A 17,842-nucleotide genomic window follows, 5' to 3' on the forward strand; every position below is an offset into this window, starting at 1 on the left:
GTGGTCCTCCTGAGAATTAAGCAAGAAACTGTTCTCACTCTCAAGGAAGCCTAACCATCTGCTGGAAATGAATTGGAGAAATTGCTCTTAGTAGGGTCAAAGGTCAGCTAAGAGAGGGTTCAAGTCAAAACATGAGAAGGCTGGTGAGCCCAGCTTCCATGCAGCCAATCATCACAAAAGTCTGTGCCGTGAACTTTGCAAAGCAGGTTCACTGCATGATGTGATGGAACAGAAAACTTTGAAGAACTGTGTTCTTAGCTAAACCTTGAAAAACTTGAGGCATTGGGCACCAGGAATGATTCCCAGATAGCAAAGGAAGAGTTGGTTAAGTGGAGCTGAGAGGTATACTCATATCCATGTTTATTTCAACAACGGATGCATGCTCACAGGTATCCATTTGGTGCCTGCCTGCATCCATTGCCAAATCCCATACTCCAGGTGGAGGGAGATTCTGTGGCTTTCATCTCTTAAGCTATTATTGACTTTTCTCAGAAAGTCCAGTTTCTGCCCATGTTATTCCATCACTTGATTTTGGTCTTGTGAGGTTGCCCCTCTTTTGATTCATTCATACAATTTGCCAGGGATCTGCTTCCAGTCATGTGCTCGATAGGGCAGACCACTGCTTTTTGTTCTTGTTAACTGGTGGGCTGAATCCCTCCTCTCCCCCCATCTTTTATATCCCAGTAGTCTGGTGTTCACCTTTTTACGGTATTTGGCAATTGGCAACCATGTCCCATAAACTGGGTTTTGCTGATTTTCCGGTCCTTGACATTTAGATACCTCTGGCAATCTCGTGTAACTCCCTTCTCTCTGTGTCTCTATCTTGCTCACACACACACACACACACACACACACCTGTTCTGCTTAGATTGAACTAAATCGGATTTTACAAGTGTCTTTGATCTGGGCCTTTACATCCTTGGTGTGTACAACTGGAGCAGGATATGGTTGTTTTATTTTAATTAACTAACAAATTAATTTTAATGCTATTCAGATGGTTAGGTCCTAAAAACTTGTTCAGACAATCTACTGAGTGGTTTGGGCAAAGGAAGGATTTTCTCATTTGGATGGATACCCAGTGGCCTAAAATAAACTTTCTTCAGAGGCTGTAAAACAGCAAATATATGAAGGTACGCTGCGGGGTGGGGGCGGGGAGGCACCGGGATCGAGGCAGGGCAGGTGCCAGTTTATACTGACGCTGCACAACTGAGCTTGACACCTGAACACGCTCCTTCCCCTGGCTGCATTGCCCCAGTTCCGTGGCACTGAGGAATCTAGACCTCTTTGCAGGAGACGAAGGTACAATTTCAGAAGAACTACTAATCTTGAGAAGAATTTGATTTAACTTCCGTAATACCTGCAGAGCCCATCTGCTCCCTGCCTTATTCTGTCCCTCCTAACTTCTCACGCCTCACAGCTCCGGGATGTATTTAGATTTCTGTTTTGGCAACTTCATCCTGGCAGAATAGAGGGTGGAGTGGAAGGCTAGACACAGGCCAAAACCTTTTGGGGCTCCCCACGCCTTTCAGGATAGCGTTCTAACGCCTTTCTTACAGGGGCAGAGGACACACAGCTGTCACCAGGGCCCACCTTTCTTCCAGCCTCCCGCGGGGAGGGGGTGGGAGGTGCGCACCGAGGCCCTGCCCACGAGAGGGCACGCTTGCGTGCTCGATGCAGCAGCGGCCATCTTTGACCCGGGCAGCCGGCTCACCTCCCGGCATTCTCAGAGGGGTCGCGCGGTTCCCGCCTGTAGGGCGCGTAGGCTACCCCAACCACCTCACCCCTTGGCAGACCTGTGCTCAAGACCAACGGCCCCAGCCCCCACCCTTCCGGCCTCCATGTAAAACCTCGAGCCAGTATCCTGGTGGCAAGTGCCAGCTCCCTGCCCTTTCTACCTGGTAACTCTGGACAGGTACCTCAGTTTCCTTATCTGTGAAGTGGGAGTTTAGGGCCCCCCTATTCCCGGTCACCAGCTATAATACCTACTGATTGGGCATGTATGATAAATTCTCAGCATAAAGCCGGGCACAGAGCGTGTTCCATAAATGTCGTCTCCGAGCTTTTCCTGCAGGAAATTGCAGGGGGCCTTGTATCCACCACCCTTTCAGCCACCACTGCTGCAGGGGCCCCCTCCCTATGACTGCAGTCAGTACGTGGGCTCTTTGAAGACCAAGTCGGAGGGCCCAGGGGATTGGCAAGATGCCCTCGGGGGAGTGAAAGAGAAGCCTGAATCCTTTAGGACTTGCATGTGACCACTTTGGAAGGGTGTCAGAAAACAGACCAGGGTGCCCAGGACTGGAAAGACTTTGTAGATTTTGGAACATTTAAACGCCCCCGTGCTTGTTATTTTTATCACCCCTGGCTGCGTCCCCATAGGGACTCCCATGCAGCACAAAACTCCTAGAATGAAAAGCCCTGTGTGTGTGCTAGCTGTGGGGGACATCGGGAAGAGGGAGCCGGGACACTGTGTCCCAGGTGGAGCCAAGCGTGGGTGGTGGACCCCGGAACGGAGAGGGATTCAGGCCAGGCCGGTGGGGGTCCCCAGGCAGGTGCAGCTGCCCCACCAGCTCTGCAGCCAGAGCCTAGCACTTTGGAGACCCCTGACTGTGGGGATGGGAAACTTGCCTGGAACCCAAAGAAATGAGGGTAGTTCCTGGAGAAGAGTGGGGAGGGGCCAAGGCCTTCTAGGAGGCTGGAGAAACACACCCAGCCCTCCACAGGATTCAGGAGGCCCAAGATGAGACCTGTCAGTAAAAACCAGGTGAAAGCCAGGCGTGCCCAGGTTCCCCGTCCAGCCTGATGGAGAGAGGGGTAGCGGAGGAGACAAAAATGATCAAGTGGGAGTGGAGGGATTGCAGTTTATTTTCAGACACACTCAGAGGGTGGGAGGTGGCCAGCTGGCTCCATCTGCACCCCCTCCCTGCATTTGGCTTCATCAAGAACTCCTCTCCCCTGACCTCCAAACCCCTAGGCTGTACAAGATAGACGAGGCACTCCTACTCCACCCATCAGGAGAGGCTTGGGCAGGTGTGGGGTGAGGAGTGTAGAGACTGGGGGTAGAGTTCAAGTATTCACAGTTCCCCTATCTGTAACCCCAGACTACACTGTGCCCAGGCCACGAGGGCGGCACCCAACCCTGGGATTCCCAGTGGTGTTAATAGCCCTTCTCTCACTCGGAAACTTCAAGTTGAGCTCCCTACCCCCTTTCCCTGACCATAACAAAACTGCAGTCCTAAACCCTGTAGTCTGGGTGAGGAGGGGGCCTCAGCACTGCACTCACCCAAGCCCCTGCCTGCCTTCTCTGGAGTGATGGGGGTGGGGCGAGCTTCACTTGTAGTGAGCAGGGGTGGGGGATGGGCGTGGGAGCAAGTGGTAATAGGTGAGGGGAAGGGAGAGAATGAGGGCCTCAGGAGGCAGGCTTGGAAGGTGCTGATGGTTTGCACCCCTACTCCACCCCCACTGCACCCCCCAGAATCCCTGAGAGTCCAACTGCAAAGGCAATATGGGGCAATGGGAGCGGGGCGGGGAGGAGAGCTGAGCCATACCTCGTCCCCACCCCCCACCAGTCCTGTTCCTGGGGGACATGATGTTTAGGAAGGACCAGGACTGAGCTCCAGGCCCAGCATTTAAGCTCTGACCTTCCAGAACAGCTGAATCCTGGGAAAGGGTAGGGCTATTAACCCCCACACCCCAGACGTCCTGGCTTTGGGTAGAGTGGTGGGAATCGGAGGGGGGAGTGTCCCCCCAAGGATATTATAAAAAGCTAAAACCGTTAACAACTCCTTGGGGAGAAGCGGCTCCTAGCCCCTTGCTTCCCCAACTTATCATCTCCCCAACACCCAGCAGACAGGGCCGAGGGGGTCCCAGAGAGCTAAGGGAGGGGGCCACAGCCCCTCTCTGAGAGGGGGCCCTTTAGCACCATGCAATGTTGGGGCACCCGTGCAGTCTGATGGACCCCTGGGCAGGGGCCCTCCAAACCTGGAGTGCCCACTTGCTAAAGCTTCTGTGCTCTTAAGGAGGGGACCCCTGCAGGGGAGGAGGTGAAGGGAGAAGACTGGGCCAAAGTCCACGCAGGGGTCTCAGGACCCCAAAGGACCCCTCCAGGAGTCATGACTTGAAAAATCTTCGTACCACAAACTGGCCCAACAAAACCACAGCCAGAACTATCAGCACATTCCAGATGGGGCCGTTTCCCAAGTCCAGGGCTGCCACCTGCCAGGAGAGAGAGTGGTCATAGGGGGGCTGGTGGCATATTCAGCTCCTGGGGACTGGGGTGGGGCTGGGAGAGGGGCAGCCCTAGCAGCAGGGAGGAGGTGGTCAATGCTTGGGCACTCACCCAGCCACCCCTCTGTGCGATCCACCGGGCAATGCAGTGATGCAACATGAAGTCGGCCACGAAGCGGGTCACCTGGCCCAGGAAGCCAGTCAGGCCGCGCTGGTAGACGTGGAGGGCCAGGCGGTAGCCAAAGCCCAGCAGAGCCACCACTCGGCCCCAGTTGATGCCGCTCTCAAACAGGCTGCGGGCCGAGAAGATACAGTCAGTGGAGACCTCTAGAGGGCCCTTCATCTGTTTGCCTCTCCCACCCCCTTGGAGACCGCTACCCCTCTCCCACCCCCTTGGAGACCCCTACCCCTCTCCCAGCTGGAAAGCAAAATGGCTTAGCTGTCAATGGAGGTGGTAGAGGCTGCCCCAGCCTGGCCTCGATTTGGTAAGAGCCCGTGTCTCTGTGAAAGGAGAAAGCTCAGAGGGCAGATGAATGGGATGCTGCTGCTGGGGCTGTAGCCCCAGGGCTGGGGGAGCAAAGGGGCACAGAGAGCGTGGAGGGCAGAGCGAGCAGACGGAGGCAGCAGGGAGATTACCTGTGGGCATTGCTGCTGGCCTGGCAGCCCGAGGGACAGCAGAGAGAAAAGGACAGAAGAGGAGGTTAGGACAGTCCAGTCCTGGAATCACAGCTGAGTGGGCGGTGGCCTCTCAGGACACGGGCAGGATGTTTCAGCTCTGAGCACTAACTGAATCTATCGGCTACTCCTGCCTTCACCCTCAGCCTCGAACCTACCCTGAGACTGACCTCTTTAACCGAGATGGTGACAGCAGCTAACACCTTTAAGTGCAGACACTGTTCTAAGCATATTTCCCCTATTTTACGGACCAGGAAACTGAAGGCTAGGAAGTTTCACAAAGCCGGTAAATGGCAAAGCTGAGATTTGCCCAGGCTGCTGGTTTCTTTAACCACTGCCTGTCTGACACCAGATTATAGCGTCTGGAAGCCATTTCCAGGAACTGGTGGGCTGAAGCCAGGGCCAGCAACCATCTTTGGTGTGAAATGTGGTTCCAAATCAGGACAGCCGTGTCCCAGCTGGGCTGGGGAGCTCTGGGGACACCCCCACCGCGAGCCCCGCTATAGCCCTGATCTAACGGGTCAAGTCCTCGGGGCCAGAGTTCACAAGGGCTCTGCGCTTATGCAATGATGAAGAGTCTGGGCCCAGAAAGAGAAAGACGGGCCCAAGGCCCCGCCTGAGTTAACAGCAGACACGGGGACGGCAAACACGTCTTCTGACGCCGACAGAGAAGTGTGTCTCCCATCCCATGGGCAGGGCCCGGCATGGTGGTGACAGCACAGCGGAGAGGCAGTGGCCGGAGCTACCTTGAGGCAATCTTGGTGAAATACTCGTAGGCGTTCTCTGCTGTTGGCTGCAGGTGCTGCAACATGGCCTGGAACTCGGAGTCGTAGCGCCGGTTGATGTCATCCCCGATGATGGCCAGCTGGCGACCCACCTGCCCCATGGTGCTCGAGGAACGGTAGGCAGCAGGTGAGCTGGGGCCTGGGCTCACGGCGAAGGACTCCTGCCCGAGATGCCCCGGCCTTGGGCGCCCCCCCCCCACCTTGGCGGTCCCGACCGTGTTCTCAGACACGAGGGCTGGGCCCAGGGACAAGGGGCAGGCGTGTGCTGAAAAGGGTGCCAGGTCCCGGATGGGGGTGGGAGCCCGCATGAAAAAGGAGCAGCAGTGGGAAAACCCCCCCAGGCCTGTCCAGCTCCCAGGACCTGCATGGTGACCCCATGTGAGCCTCCATCTCCCTGAACATGTCCCCGTGGGCCCAGGGGGCTGCTGCTCACCTGCTAGGTTCTAGGGACAAGGTGACCATTTCTGGGTCTGTGGGCGTGGCCGCCCCCTCGGCCTCCTGCTCCTGCTGATGGCGGTAAAAGACGTAGCTGCGGAAAACCTCCTCCGTGTCCCGGGCTACCTGCTCCTCTGAGGATCAAAGCAAGGAGTCAGGGAGAAAGTGCTCTGGGGATGGTTCACTCTGCCTGTGGACAGAGGTGTCCCTCCTCTAGCCCTTAGTTACCACCTAGGGCTGACTCTGAGCAGAGGATTCTTGTCACAGCTGCCTTGTGGAGTAGGTGACCCCCAGTTTACGGATGGGGAAACTGAGGTGCGGTGTTTACGTAACTTGCACAAGGGCGTACAGCTGGAGAGAGCGGTGCAACCAGGATAGAATCCCAGGCATTTGGGTCCCCGACTTTCTTTTAGTTTGTCCAAGGCACCGAGCCCTCATGGCTTAGGGAAAGTGGGTGACAGAATTTGAAATTGTAGCCCAGAAAATCACATCGGGAAATAGTGACAGACCTGGGACTGAACCCAAAGTCCAGGGAACAGCCTGTGCTGGGCCGTGAGCTGCAGGCGTCCCTGACGTTCCCCTTGGAAGAGGGAAGAAGGACAGCCATTTTACTTCCTCCCCAAAGTCGTAACAATCCCTCTCCCTGTTGAGCGGACCTGACTCGGTGATAGGTGGATTTACTTCCTTATTTCTCCCATGGCAGGGATAGGACAGCCACGCCCCACTCTTCTTTCCTCCTCCTTGCAGATGGCAGGGTGCCCACCTCATGCTCACTGCCCCGCCTCTCCCAGCCTTTGCACCCCCCACCCCTGCCCCTGCCAAGACTCCCCCCACTGCTGCCCCCCTGCCTGCATTGGGTAGGGAGATGCTTTTCTCCTTTACCCAAGGTGAGGAAACTGAGGCAGGAGAGCCTGCCTTTAAATCTCGCCCGGCTTGTCCACATCTGCTCTCTCCATCCTCACAGATGGCCCTGGCGGTTATGGGAAGGGTGAGGGGGCAGAAAGACAGTTACCCGAAGTGGAGGAGGGGTCAGGTTCTTCGCACCCCTGCCTGGGAGGACCTGGGCCTTGTCCGGATGCCATTTCTCAGGTCCTGGCAGGAAGGGCAGTGTTAGCCTGTGGGGGTGGGTAGGAAAGCAGAGATGGGGACCAGAGGTTCCAACAGCACACGGAGCGAGGGGACCCCCACTCCTGAAAGACCGCACCGTCCTAAGAACTTACTGAGTATTTCACTTGCAGTTCTTCAAGGAGACTGGGGGTGAGAAAGGCCGGGCAGCCAAGATTCCCACCCAGGGATCAGCCAGGGCCCGGGTAGGGGTGGCCGCAGCAGTGCCCGAGTGGATCTCTAGTCGCACTGGGAGGCGAGTTTCAGAAGCTGGGGTTCCTTCCGCTGCTCCCGGGGCCTCCTGCACCCTACCCAGCACATGCTTACTGCAGACTCGCCACCTTCCAGCCAATGACCCACAAAGCCCGTCCCCGAAGGTCCCACTTCCCCTTGGCTAGTCAGAACACACCTGTTTTCCAACTCAGGCCTGTTAGCCGCAAGCATTTCCTGAGTGCCTATGGTATACTTCTACCATGTATCTGCAAGTACTCCCCAGGGAGTGTGGGACACGGAAAGAACACATTAACCTAGCAGGGTAAGCACTGTCATACCCATTTTACAGGTGGGAAAAGTGAGGCACAAAGAAGTTAGTGCCCAAGGCCACAGAGCTAGTCAAGGAGTCAGGTTGGTTATTTGAATTTCCACGAGTCAGTCCTCCACTCAGCACTCATTTCAGATTTATTTTTCAGTTTGTGGACCTTAGAGGGTGTCTTTCCGGGGAAACTTCCCTTGTTTGCGTCCCGCCTGTGATCTTCACGTTTCTGCCTAGCAGGTGGTTGAGGAAATCACATGTACCCCTTGCTCTCCTGTCTCCAGCCCCTATTTTCCTCCTTTGCCCAGTCCTGGCCACAACCCCAGTGTGCTCTGTAAACCCTCCACAGAGGGAGTATTTCCTGGACATAAGCTATTTCACTTTCAATTTGCACCCCCTTCACTTCCCCCCACCCCAAAGCTGCCTCCATCACCCAGGCGGGAAGCTCCCCTCCTCCTCTCCCTAGGGAGGGCCCAGCCCTGCTCTGGGCCAAACACTGCTGCCCCCTCCTCCCTGGGAGGGCCTGTGTACCCTCCCCCCACCTTCCCTCTCAGGCCTGGGGCCATTTTCGAAAGTGCCTGAGGAGAAGGGTGGGGTAAATCCGGACCACCTGTGCTCTCCACCCCTTCACTGTCTCAGGGCAGGGACAGGGAGAAGACCAACTCTCCCCTCCTCCACCCCTGGGTGTCCAGACTCCTTAAGACAGACCTTTGCCTGGCACACCCCCATCCCAGAAGCTTCTTCCTGAACAAGGTACCTTCCTCTCTCCCTTGGTCTCCGAAACCCAGTGCCCCCAGGACAGCAGGGCTGGAGGATGCCGATTGCATCTCGACTGCCTCTACTGCTACCCCTGGGGCTCAATCCTGGGGAGAAAGTTGAGCCTCAGAATCGGCCCCAGGGCCAGAGGCCTATGCCGGCCTCGGTCTACCTCTGCCCCCATCCAAGTGGCCTGACTTCCTGGTAGGGAGAGTCCACTGTGCCCCACCTGCGGGGTTTGCTGGGCCCAGGATGTTTCCCGGGGGGGGGGGGGGAGATGCAGACCTAGCCCTGCTGCAGACCTAGACTTAGGGCTCCTGGGACAGCAGGAAGTGCTGTGAAAGTTCTCCCCCTGCCCTTGACCTTGGCTCTGACCTCCACTCCCATCCCCCAGACTGCTAAAGAACCTGGTTCTTTAGCACCCGATTCTCTGGCACCAGGGCCGGGCCAAGAGGGAAAGCTGTCTGAGGAGCAGCCAGAGGGAGCCCCGGCCGGATCAGGCCCCGAGCAGGAGTTGGTGGAGCGGCCCAGACAAGCCTCGAGGCCTCCCCCTCCCCACCGGGCTGCCTGCGGGCTCCCTGCCTCACCCTGGGCCTGGGGCTGCCGAGAGTGGGGAGCATGGGCAGGACCCTCCCGGCTTACCTGCCCGGACCCTGGCCCAGGCCCGGGACGGCTCAGTAGGGCAGAGGCTGGAGATCCTGAGGGGCCAGTGGCTGCTCCCAGGGTCAGGTACCCAGGCCTGGCTCCCAGGAAGGGGCGTCAGTGAATTCCTGGTGTCTGGATGCAGCCTCTGCTGCTCCCAGGACGGCCCTAGGGACCCGCGAGGCTGCGGCGATCATAGAGGTGCCGGCGGTTCCCGGCTCCAATCAGCTCCCTCTAGAGGAAGTTGCTCTGTGGCCGCCGGATGCAGATGCCCCAGCCTACAGGGCTCCCAGGCGGAGAGAGCGGCTCCCACCCAGGCAGAGTGGCTCCCTCTCCCCCACTGCTTTTCCCACCCTTGATTCCCAGTCCTCACCCTTGATCTTTCTCCTGCTTCCATCAATGTCAATAAAAAAGCCAGGATGGCGAGGTTTCTTAAGCGCCACTGTGTACCAGGCACTTTAAAACCTCTTTGGAACAACCCTTGGAAGTAAGTGCAGTGGACCACACCCATCTTAGAGCTGAACAAACTGAGGCTCAGCTGGTTTAAGGAACCTTGCCCAAGGTCACTGAGCTGGGTTTATAATCAGGTCTGTAGGTGCCGTGAGGAATAATAATACTAAATTGAGATTCAACGTTCAATTAAGACCTGTGCACCAAGCACCTCGGTGGTCTCCAGAGAGAAAAATCCTGAATGTGATAGGCAGGTAAACAGATGAAAACACAGTGGATCTGTTCTACCACCTGGGCATGTGCCAGCTGGATACTGAGAGGAGAGAGAAGAGGGAGGACAGAGACTCTCTGGTCTTAGGGAATGAATGGTTCTCAAGCACAGAAGCGGCCGCAGCCAGGGAAGGACAGGCCTGGAGAGAGCTGTGTGCCTCCACCCCGTTCTCAGAGTTGGGGTTCCTCCAGCCACCTCTGCCTGCCCCCCACCCTGGTGTCTCCTGGAGCCTCGCCAACCCCCTCCCCCTTCAGGCTGGCTCCCCGGGCCTCCTTCCCCTGCCTCATCAACCCCTTGTACTCTCTGCCCCTAACTAATCCCCCCTACCTTCTCCCCCCCACCCCTCCCCCACCTTTGCCTTCTAGAACTCCTGGAAGTTTCCAACTGGAGGTTTTAATTTGAAAACTCCTTCTGTTCTTAAGCAGTTGGTCCTGAGGTGGCTGCTGTGGCCCCTCCCTCTGAGTCAGGGTCCTTGTCAGGATGGAGGCCCCAGCTTCAAGCCCTCGATCCCGAATTTTGGGCCACTCCTCCATGTTCCGCTTCTTCCGTAGCCTGGTGGGGAGCAAGGGCAGCCCAAAGAGCTCAGACAAGCCCCTGCTGGGGGGCCAGTCTTGTCCCTTTCGAGAGCAGGACGCCACCCCTTTGATGACTGATCGCCAGGGAGGAGCAGGGCGGAAGGAGTCCAGGCCTCCTATCACGCTGCCCTACACCCTCTCTGTGGCCCTGCCACAGCCCGATCCCTCGGGGCTGGGGCTGGGGGACACAGGGGCCCAGACACCCACCGCCGTGGAGGTCCTGAGGGTTCTGGCTCAGGGTGTAGAGGTGAAGCCAGTCCTGCCCAGAGGAAGCCAAGAGGTGCTGGGCAACCTGTCTGAGTTGGAGGAGAGGGAAGAGGAGGAGGAGGAGGCAGCAGGGGATACAGGGACCTCAGACAGGTGAGGGGCTGGGCCGTGGATGGTGGGAAGGAGCCTGGGATGGAGGAACTGGGGGGAGGCCTGGATGTAAGAAGGGGGAAGGATGTGGGCCTGAGATGGGAGGACCCAAATTGGGGAGGGGCCAGGAACGGACTCCTTGGGTGGACAGAGGACTGGGTGGGCATGGTTGGACAGACATGTCAGGGGTGGAGAGGAGGCTGGAGATGTGGGGAGGGGGTGAGGCAGAGATGGGGGTCCTCCCGCAAGTGAGTGGTTGTGGATGGAGGCACCAAAAGGAAAGGGGGATGCTCTGGGGTGAGCCGGGCTCCCGTTACTTCCCAGCTCCTTCCTGGGCCCCACTCCCCCGACCTTCCCTCCCCACTCTCTCCCTCCTGGCCCACACCTCTCCCTCCTGGTTCCCACTCCCATTTGGACCTGGCACCCACCCCTGGTGAGGAAGGGGGCCCACTTCTCTCTCTGCTCCCCATGCCCCTCCTCACCCTACTTTTGGGGAGGGATCATCCCCTCTGTGATGAAGACCCCAGAGGGCCGAGCAGGGAGTAGTTGGGAGCAGGAGGATAGAGGAAGCTGAGCAGGGCCTCTGGGAGAGCCTTGGGGGGTTTAGGGGACCTTCACCACATCTCTGGGCCCCACCTGCCACCCCCATCTGACTATGCTTTGGGATCAGGGGCCACTTTGCCCAAGCCTTGGCGGTAGAGCAAGGATGCTTGCAGAGGGCCATGGGGCCACTGGATATCAGCCCCGAGACCTTCACCAGGGAGGAGGAGGAGGAGTATCTGCTTGATGGTGAGTGTGGTGGCCACAGGTGTGGGGGACATGCCGGGGGTGTAGGGCCGGGACGGACACAGGGCAGTTTGAGGGGACGCTAGAGGCGGGCTGCCTGGGTTTGAATCCCAGCTCCACTAGGCCAAGCTGTGTGATGGCGGCAAGTCACTCAACCTTTCTGTGTCTCAGTTTCCTCATCTGCAAAATGGGAATATAATAGTACCTATCCCAGAGGGCAGTAGCAAGGATTGAGTGAGATTTTCTCTGTGAAGTGCCTAGAACTGTGCCCAGCACGTAGCAGGTGTTTGCTAAAGAAAACAAGGAAACCTGGCCCTCAGCTCAGCCTCCTGATGGCCCTGTCCTCCTGGGCCTGGGCTGCCTCTCATTGCTGTGAGCTGGCAGTGACCGCTACCGCTCCACAGGAGACCTCAGGCTGGCCTCCTCCCAGGTGGGGGCAACTCCCTGGAACCGCCTCCTCAGCTCGTACAAGCAGCTCCAGAAATCGGCCACGGCCAAGGTCTGTGGGGCCAGCTGGAAGTGCGAGGTGAGGCCTGGGTGGGGCCCAGGGGGGCAGCCACCTGCCTGAACCTCTTGAGAGCCCTTGTTCCCTCCTGCTTTCTGTTCTGAGTCTCTGTGGGCGTGTGGGCTGCAGGCTCGGCCCCGCCCTCCTCACCTGCTCAGTCGTGGGCACACCCTCAGTTCCCTCTCAAGGAAGGCCTGCCCTGTGAGGAGAAAGGCGGGGAAGAGGAAACAGAGGAGGAGGACAGCTCACTCAAGCTCTGTGTCCCAGGCATTGTCACCCTCCAGTCGCCGCTGCATAAGACTTTTAGGTCGACAGATACAGTAGGTAAGTGTGGTGCCCCCACCTCCCCACCCAGCCAGCCCCCCCACAGAAGGAGCCCCACTTTGGCCAGTGGCTCATGGATGCGATACCAGTTCTGACCACCAGGTGGAACCAGAGGACCTAAGATGACTGCCCGGGCTGGGGGGAGCTGTGTGCGGCTGGTCCCGAGGCTGAGCTGTGTCTGGCAAGGGTCCTCCTCCCTCAGGGCCCGGGAGGCAGCAGAGGGTGGAGGGGTGGGGGCGGGTTGTGACTGGGACTGCGGCTCCTTGAGCACCACCCTTTCCCAGCCCGGAATTCTAACTCCTTCAGTGGCCACCTCCGTCCCTGGTTTTCCCATCGTGCGTGCACTGCTGTGACAGTACCCCAGAAGGCCCCCTCTCCCACTGCAGCCCCCTTGCTGCCCTGACATGGTGAGCAGATGGCTTAGTGGTAATAACATACTCCAGTAAAATCACTGTTGACATTTTCATAGCCATTACTATGGGCCAAACCCTCCTGTAAGCACTTTTCATGAAATACTGCATTATAACTCTGAGGTAGGTCCTGTTATAGTCTCCACTTCACTGTGAGGAAACTGAGGCACAGAGAGGTTAAGTAACTTGTCCACGATCACACAGCTCGTAAGTGGCAGAGCTGGGACTTGATCCCAGGCGGTTTGGGTTGTTCCAGATCTGTGCTCTGGAATTGGTGGCTGGAGGGGGCAGGGTGGGGTAGGGCAGATGTCTGCCCCTCGCATGCTGTCCCCAGGAGGTAAGTAAAGAGACTCACACTCAAGCTGGTGGGAGGGAACCCATGGAAAGCGAGTGTCCTGGGGAAGGCAGGGCAGTGGGGAGGTGGTGTCTGGCTGGCTCCAGGGACTGGATGGAGAAGGGGCCCAGCTGGGGGTGACCAGGGGCTGCACAGGGCTGGGTGAGGTTTGGAGAGCCAGAGCCACCTCCTCTCCCTTCGATCCCCAGCAGGTGGTCCACCCTTCTCCTGCCTGTCCCATGCCCATCTCTCTGGCTCTCAGGTTTCGTGGAGTCGGAGTTAAAGAAGCTTCTGGTAGTGCAACGGGAGTCCCGCCTCTGGAAGATGGGTGGCCATGAGGGCCGGAAGCTGCTGACCCAGCCAGAGATCACCCTGGAGGAGGCAGGCATTGTGGATGGCCAGGTATGCCTGCCCATCCCACCCCCACCCTCTGCCTGAGAGCACTGGGGAGAGTGGGGCTGGAGGCCTCCCCTCTCCGCCGCTGCTGGCCCAGGCTCCAGCCGCCATGCTGGGCAGGAAATGCTTAACTCCTTCTTGGTGGTGGTATCTCTGGGAACAGGATCCTGACCCCTGCACACACACTCCTCCATCAGTCTCTCTCTCACTTGACCCGAGTCCATTTTTAAGACTTCACTGCCATTCACTTGCTGTATGGCCTTGGGCAAGTCCCTTCCCCTCTCTGCGCCTCAGTTTCCTCATCTCTACATTGAGGGGACTTGTCTAGGTGGCTTTAAGGCTTTCCTGCACATCTGTCATTCGCATAATGTTGCTCTTTTTCTGTTTTCTTTCCCATTCACACCCACACCAAGCCAACTCCCACAGACACACATAGGTGCGGGGGAGTTACCTACCTGGTCACACCAAGGACCACCTACAGCCCACCCTACTTGACATTGGCCTTAAAGATTAGGCCTGTCCCAGCTTCTCTGAGTGCACATTGATGGATATGTTGATGAAAAATGTGTCAATGTCCTTTTTGGGTTAATTTCCACTCATTCATCAGCTCATCCTTTCATTCAGTGGCCATCTGCCCCTGATGGTGTGTGTAGTTTACAAAAGGAAGGAGCAAAGTCTTTAGTCAAAGTCTCTGATCTGGCATGACTTGCTCTGTGACTTTGATTGTGGGCCTTGGTTTCTTTACCTGAAAAGGGGACCATTGGAGGATCAAATGAGCTGACCAGTGTGTAGCCGGCAACTTCAAAGGGCACTCCAGTGTCAGGGATTATGACTCACCCCTTGGGGGTCATTAATACCAGAAATACTTGCCTACCGGGTACTGAGGGGCAGCCTTCCCATTGTATTGAGCCTGCAGGCTATGTGTCAGGGCGCCCCTCTGCGCTCTGGGGGACCTCACCCTAAACCACACAGGTGGTTGCTCTGGCAGGGCTCCTGCTTTTGTCTTTTCCTGCTAAAGGGAGCTCTCCTCCCCTCTCCCCTCCCCTCCAGGACCACCCCCTGAACCGGCCTGCCCCGGCCCCAGGGGTCACAGTCCTAGGGGTAGCCTGAGCAGCACTGGGGGCCCCTAGGGAGTTTCTGGAGTAGAGGACCAGCTGAGTCCTCACTTGGGGACAGGGCTGCCTCAGGAATATCTTCCTGCTGTGGGTGTTACAAGGATTCTGTCCTCATTACCACCCCCCACTCTCTCCTTATCTGCCCTCAGAGACACCAAGCTGAGGGGGAAGGAACCTGCCCCCCAGCCTTTGGGGAATGCTGGGGACCTGGGGGAGGGGCGCTGAGGCACCGGAAGCACCACCCTAGGCTGGAGGGAAGGGTGCAGAGCCCCCTTGGTGTGGTGTCTAGGATAGAGGTGAGGGAGGGGAGGGCCTGGCTGGGGTGCCTGGCTCCGGGGGCTTCCTAGGAATCCCTCAAGCTGGAGGGAGAAGGGTGCCTCCATTCTATGGGAGGGAGGTGGCTCAGGGCTAGTGGGCCTGGCCTGCTGTGGGCACCTGGGGGAGGGTCTGGAAAGGTGGCCTTGGGGTGCTTGTCTCTGAGGGCAGGTGGGACGGTTCTGGGGGTACAGAGCAGGAAGAGGAGAGCCCAAAGATGCAAAGGCATCTTCCTCCACCCACTTCCGCCCCCCAGCACCTGCTCCTTGAGGAAATGGATGAGATGGGAAACTGGCCTCCAGAGTGAAGCTGGTGCTGGCCTGAGTCTGCCCTGCCCCGGGTCCCTGCAGCCCGTGTAGAGATGTATCCGCCTCCTCTTAGGGCACCTCAAGGAGCCCCTGGGGCCAAGGGGTCTTTAATAAATGGTGTCCATGTATCTGCAGGGTGGGCCTGCCCGGCACACTGTCCCCACTCTTCAGACTCAGGCCTGTGATGTTATTAATAAAACTCAATTTGACTTTGGCCTCCTTGCCTGTCTGCCTGCCGACCTGGCCTCTCATCCTCCCCACGAACAAGCTCAGGTTCTCAGTCTAGTTCTAGTCCAAGCCCACAGGCTGCCAGGCCACCCCAGCTGCAGAGCCCTGGGTTCCACCTGAGCTGGAGGATGGGAGGTTTAGTGCACCTGAACCGGGGTGGGGAAGGACCTGGGGCCCAGAGTGAGCGCCGGGGGAGCCCCTGCTGCCACAGACCCGCCCCTCATAGTCAGAGCAGCCCTGGTTTCCCTCCCTCCTAAGTTCCCAGGCCTGGCTTGCAGCCTCCTAGAAGGATCCGGGAATTCTCCAGCAGGAAGTTCCTGCCCAGCCGTCATGGGGACAAAGCCAGGAAAGCAGCCTTGGGACCATGGGGACCTGCCTCAGGGGCTGGGCTAGGGGGCAGGTGAGGGGGCCCTGGGGTTGATAGAGAGGTGGTGCTACAGGGGTGGGGGGCAGGGCTCCATCCTGCTGCCCCTGGTTGGGGCCCACTAGGCCATGCTCAGTGCCAAGCGCCTTTGGGGATCTTGGGCGGAGGGAGGTCCAGACATCTAGAAGACCCAACCCTATCTAATCCCAGAAGCAAGGATGGGCTTGAGTTACTGGCTGTGGCAGGGCACACCCTGCCCCCTTGGTGTGGTGGGCATCCAATGGGAGGGAGGGCCAGGCCCAGTTTGGACACCAGGAGGTGCTGTTTGCCAGGAGGTCCAGCTGGCTCCTGGTAGGACGCTGGTTCCTTCCCTCCCGTGCTGGTCCTGGCTGAGCCCCCAGCACACGTGTGAGAGAGAGCTCACACTGCCCAACTCTTATCAACACAACTGCTATTTACAGATGCGTGTCTGGCCTTCTCCATGGGGTCCCCACTGTGTCCAGCCTGAGGCCTGTGCAGAGCTGAAGTTCAGTGTCAGAACATGGCGGCCACTCTGAATAATTATCATGATTGATAGCAATAGCTGTTTGTTGGATGGATGGGCGTGCTTGAGATGGGGGTAGGGAAACTGCAGCAACCTGGCCTCCTGCCCCAGCCCCGCCCAGCCCAGTGAAGGGGGGAGCCCCACCTCCTCCCATCCCCCAGCCTGGGCTCAGGGGAAAGCTTGGAGACAAGACTGGCTAGTGATTCACAAGTGAGCTGGGGCTTTATTTTCTCCTGGGCTTCTTGGTCAGGCCCCCCACCTCCTGGAATCCTTGACTCAGGCCCTGAGCTGAGGCCCGTGGAAGGGCCCATCTGGACTGTCCCCCTGAGTCAGCTGGGAGGCAGCCTTGTGATCATATGACTCACCTGGGCCCTAATTACTTCCTCTCAGAGTGTTGGCTGTTGGGAAGGGTGGGGGCCCTGGAGGGCAGCCTGTGGGCTCCCTGGGTGCACGTGGACCACTGGTGTTCCGTGTGTGGACATAGCACTCCTCATGGACCCCACGGAGGGGGTACCTCTCTGCCTTCCCCCTTCCTAGTAGGCCCCCAAACCTGGTGCCAGCCATGCCCAGGCTGGAGGAGGATCCCTGGGCCCAGAGCACTCCAGGACACAGCTCTGCCCTCTCCCCCATTGTCTTCTGGGTGGGGCCGGCCAGCAGCCCCTGGACACAGGCAGGCCCCACAGTGGGTCGGGGTAGACTGGGCCCAGCTGGCACTCAGGCTCCTTGCCTGCTCATGTGAGCCAAGTGGGCACTCATAGGCCATGCAACCTCAGCTGCCAGGGATGGGAGCATCTCATCCTTGGACCCCACGAGAGTGGCCTGCTGGGGAGTGGGGGGGGGGGGCGGGCACCTGTCTGCTCCTCTCTCTCCCTTTCTGTCAAGCGAGGGTCATGGCACCTCATCGTCCACCCCCCTCCCCCAGGGTTCCTGTGAACCACAGGGAGGAAGGTCTGTGAGGCTGGGAGGCGCGGCTGCCGGTGCGGGAACAGGAGTGGGGGTCTGTGTGTGGGCACAGATGTGAGGGCCTCTCCCTGGCCCCGAAGGGTCCTGGGCCGGTTTCTGTGGATGGGCCTGGCCTGACACTCATGAGTGGTGAAGGCCGGGGTGACGTGGCCCAGGGACCTGCTGGGGCGGGGAAGGCGCGGCGGGCAGGTGCAGAGGGCCGGGCGCAGGCTCTGTGCACATGTGGACAGAGGCCAGGCGTTTCTGAAAGGCTTCGAGGGAACACTGCCGATGCATCTGTGGGTCTGACCTGAGGACTGGGTGGCATTTAAAGTTTTCTCCCCTCCAGCGTGTGCAGACAGCCGGTGGGTGGCGGGGGTGGGGGAGCGCCATGCACCGCTGTGCAGGTTGGGCCCTGCACCAGGGCACTAGGCTCAAGGGTGAGGAGGCTCTGAAACCCTGAGA

General features: G+C 58.5%; 2 protein-coding genes across 3 annotated transcripts; one reads left to right on the forward strand and one right to left on the reverse strand.

The window, feature by feature from the left end:
- Window positions 1-2,844: 2,844 nt before the first annotated feature.
- On the reverse strand, window positions 2,845-9,402 carry BAK1 (BCL2 antagonist/killer 1). 2 transcript variants are annotated; one of them, XM_068558663.1, is made up of 6 exons: window positions 9,154-9,402; window positions 7,132-7,234; window positions 6,118-6,253; window positions 5,646-5,789; window positions 4,337-4,517; window positions 2,845-4,212 (listed from the first exon to the last, which is right to left on the reverse strand). In XM_068558663.1, the coding sequence occupies exons 2-6, from the start codon at window positions 7,199-7,201 to the stop codon at window positions 4,108-4,110; spliced, it is 636 nt and encodes a 211-aa protein (XP_068414764.1). In that variant the 5' UTR covers window positions 7,202-7,234; window positions 9,154-9,402; the 3' UTR covers window positions 2,845-4,107. The 2 variants fall into 2 exon arrangements, with proteins under 2 accessions (XP_068414764.1, XP_068414765.1); XM_068558664.1 differs by lacking the exon at window positions 9,154-9,402 and adding an exon at window positions 7,340-7,690.
- Window positions 9,403-10,354: 952 nt separating this feature from the next.
- On the forward strand, window positions 10,355-15,472 carry LOC137773741 (gametogenetin-binding protein 1-like). The gene is made up of 6 exons (XM_068558661.1): window positions 10,355-10,809; window positions 11,477-11,595; window positions 11,997-12,091; window positions 12,274-12,421; window positions 13,428-13,567; window positions 15,248-15,472. The coding sequence occupies exons 1-6, from the start codon at window positions 10,355-10,357 to the stop codon at window positions 15,296-15,298; spliced, it is 1,008 nt and encodes a 335-aa protein (XP_068414762.1). The 3' UTR covers window positions 15,299-15,472.
- Window positions 15,473-17,842: the final 2,370 nt, after the last annotated feature.

This window comes from Eschrichtius robustus, chromosome 12, assembly GCF_028021215.1.
Source record: "Eschrichtius robustus isolate mEscRob2 chromosome 12, mEscRob2.pri, whole genome shotgun sequence".
In the NCBI taxonomy this organism is placed as follows: domain Eukaryota; kingdom Metazoa; phylum Chordata; class Mammalia; order Artiodactyla; family Eschrichtiidae; genus Eschrichtius; species Eschrichtius robustus.

Bases quoted from the DNA above. Each gene is read 5' to 3' on its own strand.
- BAK1 (XM_068558663.1), bottom strand. From the start codon at position 7,201: ATGGCATCCGGACAAGGCCCAGGTCCTCCCAGGCAGGGGTGCGAAGAA. The intron at 6,254-7,131 runs GTAACTGTCTTT...TTTGATCCTCAG, and splicing joins TGACCCCTCCTCCACTTCGG to AGGAGCAGGTAGCCCGGGAC. The intron at 4,518-5,645 runs GTAGCTCCGGCC...CTCGGCCCGCAG, and splicing joins TTCACCAAGATTGCCTCAAG to CCTGTTTGAGAGCGGCATCA.
- LOC137773741 (XM_068558661.1), top strand. From the start codon at position 10,355: ATGGAGGCCCCAGCTTCAAGCCCTCGATCCCGAATTTTGGGCCACTCC. The intron at 10,810-11,476 runs GTGAGGGGCTGG...CTTTGGGATCAG, and splicing joins GATACAGGGACCTCAGACAG to GGGCCACTTTGCCCAAGCCT. The intron at 12,422-13,427 runs GTAAGTGTGGTG...TCTGGCTCTCAG, and splicing joins TAGGTCGACAGATACAGTAG to GTTTCGTGGAGTCGGAGTTA.